At 50.2% G+C, this 4,819-nt stretch overlaps 1 protein-coding gene across 1 annotated transcript in view; it reads right to left on the minus strand.

Annotated features, from left to right (window-relative positions):
* Positions 1 to 313: 313 nt before the first annotated feature.
* The window catches only part of MIEF1 (mitochondrial elongation factor 1), a 16,254-nt gene continuing 11,748 nt past the window's right edge, over positions 314 to 4,819 (minus strand). Inside the window, exon 5 of the mRNA XM_014588703.2 lies at positions 314 to 4,481. Coding sequence (XP_014444189.1) covers positions 3,675 to 4,481 — 807 coding nt within the window. The 3' untranslated portion in view covers positions 314 to 3,674. The remainder of the gene's footprint in view (positions 4,482 to 4,819) is intronic.

Here is a 4,819-nt window from a genome sequence, read left to right on the forward strand (position 1 = left end):
GCAGGAATCCCTGGGCCATTCCTTATCTGTGCCCTCCACAGGAGGCACCAAGGCCCCGGGGCCTGTCCTCCTTACGCGGTGCTGAGAGATCTGTAGTGCCTCCTGAGGATGATCATGCAGGTGGCTGAGAATTAAAGAAAGTAACACTGACCCAGTTCTGGCATTGCAGAGGTTAGGAGAGAAAGATTCCAGTGGCAGCTTGTCCCATCCATTCTGTTACGGAAACCCGGGTCACCTCAAAGGTTCTCGCTGAGAACAGTGCCCGTCCCGCTCCTGTAGGAGAACATTTCATACCACACACCAAAGTCAGAGCTGTTGGAAAGGAGATTTTTATTTTCTTCTTCCCATGCTGTGGAAGGACAATGTGTTCCCCAGTTTTATTTCCTCCTTCGAGGAGGAAAAAAAGATAGCGGTTTCCTGGGTCTCAGGGCTAAGCTGCCCTTGTATGGACCTAGTCGAGACAGGACAGAAAGACTGCTGACTGGTGCCAAGTCTGCCAGCTAACACATCAGCCCCCACTGAAGAGCAGGCAAGTGACCAGAAGGCAAGTAGTGGACTTGGCCTCAACCAAGCATTTAAAGCCTACAAGGTGATCAAAATGAAAAGGTGAACATCCAGTTTGCAGGTGACCACAGGGCCCACACCTCTGGCCTTTTGGCCACCTACATTACGCAGTATCTAAAAGGACTACAACCTCCCAGCTTGGTACAGAGGTCAGCTCTCCTCCTAAATGTCTCATACTGTCTGTGGCCTTGAGCTTCAGGCAAACGGGCAGAGTTCTAACAAATCCCCCAAGAGCCAAGTTCTCAGCCAGGTCACAGTCCAGGGAAGATGGACCACAGCAGCCATGGCAGAGGGCTCTGGACACGGCAAGGATCCTTTCTTACAGAACTTACCACAGCCTTGCCCAGGACACTTTGATCTTCATCAACACCACTTGCGTTCTCCACATGAGTGCAATACAGGAAGCAAAATCGGCTAACTGGGGATGTGAACAGGTGACTACGAGGGCCCGCCCCCGCCGCATAGCTTCTCTAAACATGAGCCTCCACATTTCTTTAATTTTTTAAGAATCATAACTGAGCACATGAAGCAAAATACTGTTGTCCTGAACTCATTTTTAGGAAACGGCAATTGGAACAAACTAAAATAAACTCGAATTTATTAGGTGTCCGAGTTAATGATGGGTGGATCTTTTAAGCATTAGCTAACGGAGTGCAAAATCTCTAAATGGAGAAACGAGAACAGGTGCTATTTCTTCAGGCAGAAGTGGGAGTTACTGAACAGAAGAGCAGTGCGAAATGCCGCTGCATCTTTCCCCAAAGATGAAAAAGGTAATAAAAGGGCAGAGAATTGCCTGCTTCCATCTGAGGGCCTCACAGCACTTGGCCGTGTTCCACATTTGATGAGGAGGCCAACGGCAGCAAAGAGAACGGCTTGCCCCATCACAGCAAACGCACCAGGGCCAGGGCGGACGGTGCCCACAGCTTCTCATTCCAAGAACTTCGAAGGGGCTTTTGCTTGTAAAATGGCAAATTTATGGTCCTAGTTTTAAGAAACACTTAGAAGTCAGAGATGCTCTTAAAGAGAAGAGGGAATTCTCATTACTCTTCCTAAAATCACACTTACATTTGGCCTTGGTAGCTGTGGACTCTTTAAAATCTTTTTTGAGCTCTCCTTCCAAGAATTTATATGGCATTTGGTCAGAGATGCCAGCTTGGGAAAATTTTTAGTTTTACAATACTCACGGCAAGAAAACGAAATCCTTAAGAATCTATGCATTTGCAACACTCTACATTCCTTCCACTTAACCTCTAACAGATACCAAGTGGGCGCACAGGGACCCTCAATGTTGGCCTCCACCCGTACCCTGTGCGCCATTCACCCAGGAATAAACGTTCTCTAAACGCCCAACCAACCAGTCTCTCTCAAGGTTCTCAGTTTTACCTTTTTCATTCTCTTTCAATACCTTTTTACAAATAAAACTGACCCACCTAAGGAATCCTTGCATATATTTAGCAAAAGAGGCAGGAAGGTTCTCTAAATAGTCAAGGTTAATCCCAGTCCCCAACCTCCTAATCTATGACAAAAAGTGGGCAGGAATTGCTACACTAAATTCAGAGGGTTGCTGAGGTGTCACTGCTATTTAAAGAGTCATTTCATGTCACTGTCATTAGGAAGGAATGAGACAGCTGCAGGGAGGTTCACCAGAATCTCACTGATGGAGAGGTAGTAAAGAGAAAAATAATAAGACTTGAGGGGGAACAAAATACTGGGTGGGCAGATCAGAGACAATTATCAACCTCTTGCCACAAACAGGGAAAAAAAAAACACAGAACAAGACACACTGACATGGTGTATTAAGCATCCCTCCCCACCCTTGGGATACGTTTACACTGCAATCAACAGCAACTGTAGCAGCGGGGAAACAAGGAGGAAGGCAGGAGGCACCACCTCCCTCTACCTGTGTGCTCTCTCTTCCTAGGTAGCACCGATCTCCCGGGGTGCTGGGTGAGAGACAGGACAGGGGGAGCAGTCTATGCATGTTCACTTGCCCTCTGCCTCTGGAGGTGTCTGGAGAGCTTGGCAAACATCCCTCACGTTGCTATGGCAGACTGTGGGACGAAGAGCTGGCTGTTGGGCCTCTTACTGCTCTAAGGCAATATCTGAAAAGGCAGGGCCTGTCGGGGAGAAACATGGTCACCGAGCCCCAACTGGTGACAGCATTTTCTAGCTGCCATTCAGCCTGTCGGCCTCCCTCAACCACTACTGCTAAGGCTGTGTTCCTTCAAAGGCCTCGTCCTCACTGGCGATAAAGTTTGGAAAGGGATGAAGAATGTCCGTGGTGAGGTCTGCCCTGCAGCCCCTGCCTCTTCCTGGTCTGACTCCTGCAACCAGAGGGGTGCAGACGAGAGGCGCACAGACCCTCCAGCAGGCCCTCCAACCAGCTCCGGCTCCCTCCTAACCACTGCCGCACCCTGCTGATGGCCACTGACAAACACCATCTCCAGCTAACGGCACCCGGTGTACTGACCCTGCACTGGGTAAGGACAGTGTTCCCTTTACTTAGGAGTAGGCTGGTCAGGAGGTGGAGGCAATGGGCTGTTCTGAACCATGGTCAAAGGCCAGCTCTTTGCCAGCCTCTCCCCAGAGTCCTAAATACTGTCTCAGTTCGGCTTAGAAACACGCCATCAGCTCTTCAATGTCAGTCAATGAAAGGCAACATCTTATTTAGGCAGATATGCTCCAAGGACAAGAGCAAAACAGAAGGCATGAACGAGAGGAGAAGACAGAAAAGACACCCAATAGAAATAAGCAATAAGGCGGGGTGGGGTGGAGCGAACCCGACAGAAGCAGGAAACCTGGGCCAGAATGCCACAAACCAAGTGGTCTCGACAGCTCAGGCCGGCACTCCGTCTCAATTCATTCCAGAAAAATCAGCCTGGACCAAAGGGGAGCAGGGAGCACAGTGTTTGGTAACAAAAATAGAAAGGGTTGGGTAAGAAAATAGGAGACTGAAGAGATGTCATTCCAATCAGCATGAAGTGACCGGGGCGGTGACCAGCAAGACAGGAGGCACCCAGGGACCCTGTGAGGCACCAACTACGAAGCCGAGTGTTTCTAACGGAGAATCCAGGGTGACCACCTGACACCCACATTGGCCTTCACCTGCCCTACGTCTGCAGCAGCACCTCCGGCTCAGACAATGAGCAATAGAGAGTGTATCCCAATTCGTCTATTTCTTCAGGGGTGAGCTCTGCAAATAAGTTCACCTTGGGGTTTAGGGCACTGGGCAGGACTCCGGCCTCTAAGTAGCTGATGAGCCCCCTCAGAGCCTGCAGAAAACGGTCGGCCAGCATATCTGGAGACCAATCAGCCTCTTCCTGGGCCAAGTGGAGGATGACGTTGGTCAGCTGGCTGGCAGTGAGGTGGCCCAGAGCCGGAGTGGACTTGCATATGGCCTTGAGGATCTTGAGGCACAGAGATCGGCAGCCTGAGTCGGCCTGGTCCAAAGCCCGCAGGCGTGCCGTCTCAGCAGGACGTAAGCTCAGCCGCCACAGGTTGTCATACTGGGCTAGCCGGTGTGGTCTGGCCACCAAGACAGTGTCACCAAGGGTCACTGAGGGCAGGAAGTCAATGATAAGGTGCTTGTCACGTTCATACTGCACCTCTAGTGTCAGGGCCTCTGGAGGTGGTGCGGGTCGGATCACGTAGTCCAAGAGCGACCCTATGGCCGGCCAATTGATGGAACCAGCCACGACCTTTTCAAATGTATCTGCCACTGTCTTTGGAGAGAGATAGCCACCTACTACACAGCGGTCCCAGTAACTGCTACCCCGAGGAAAGTACTCTGGGTTCTCACGACGAACCAGGCAGAAGCCAGGGACGTTCATGATGGTGTCCTCACCAGGGATACAGGACCACAGGTTCTGCTCCAGCACAAGGGGCACAATGAGTTGGATGTGGTCAGCTGTTACCACCTGTTGGAGCAAAATTAAAAAGGTTTTGAGGGGCAGCTAGTGGCATGGTGGTTAAGGTAGCTGGATCCCACATGGCTGACTATATGGTTCGAGTCCCAGATCCAGCAGCCTGAAAAACATGCTGGATACATGTGCGTGGATGCCTGAAATCCTGAAAGGAGGGAGAAGAGGGATTGCAGTGTAGCCATTTCCAAAGGGCATACTTTCTTACTCTCTCTCTCTCTCTCATACATGCACCCTCTGGCAAAAAATTTTAAATAAAAAGTAAAAAGCCAAAAGAAATACGATAAAAAAAAGGTTTTGGGGACCAGCAGGTGGCATAGTGGTTAAAGCACTAG

The sequence above is a fragment of the Tupaia chinensis genome, unplaced genomic scaffold, assembly GCF_000334495.1.
Source record: "Tupaia chinensis unplaced genomic scaffold, TupChi_1.0 Scaffold000294_5, whole genome shotgun sequence".
In the NCBI taxonomy this organism is placed as follows: Eukaryota; Metazoa; Chordata; class Mammalia; order Scandentia; family Tupaiidae; genus Tupaia; species Tupaia belangeri.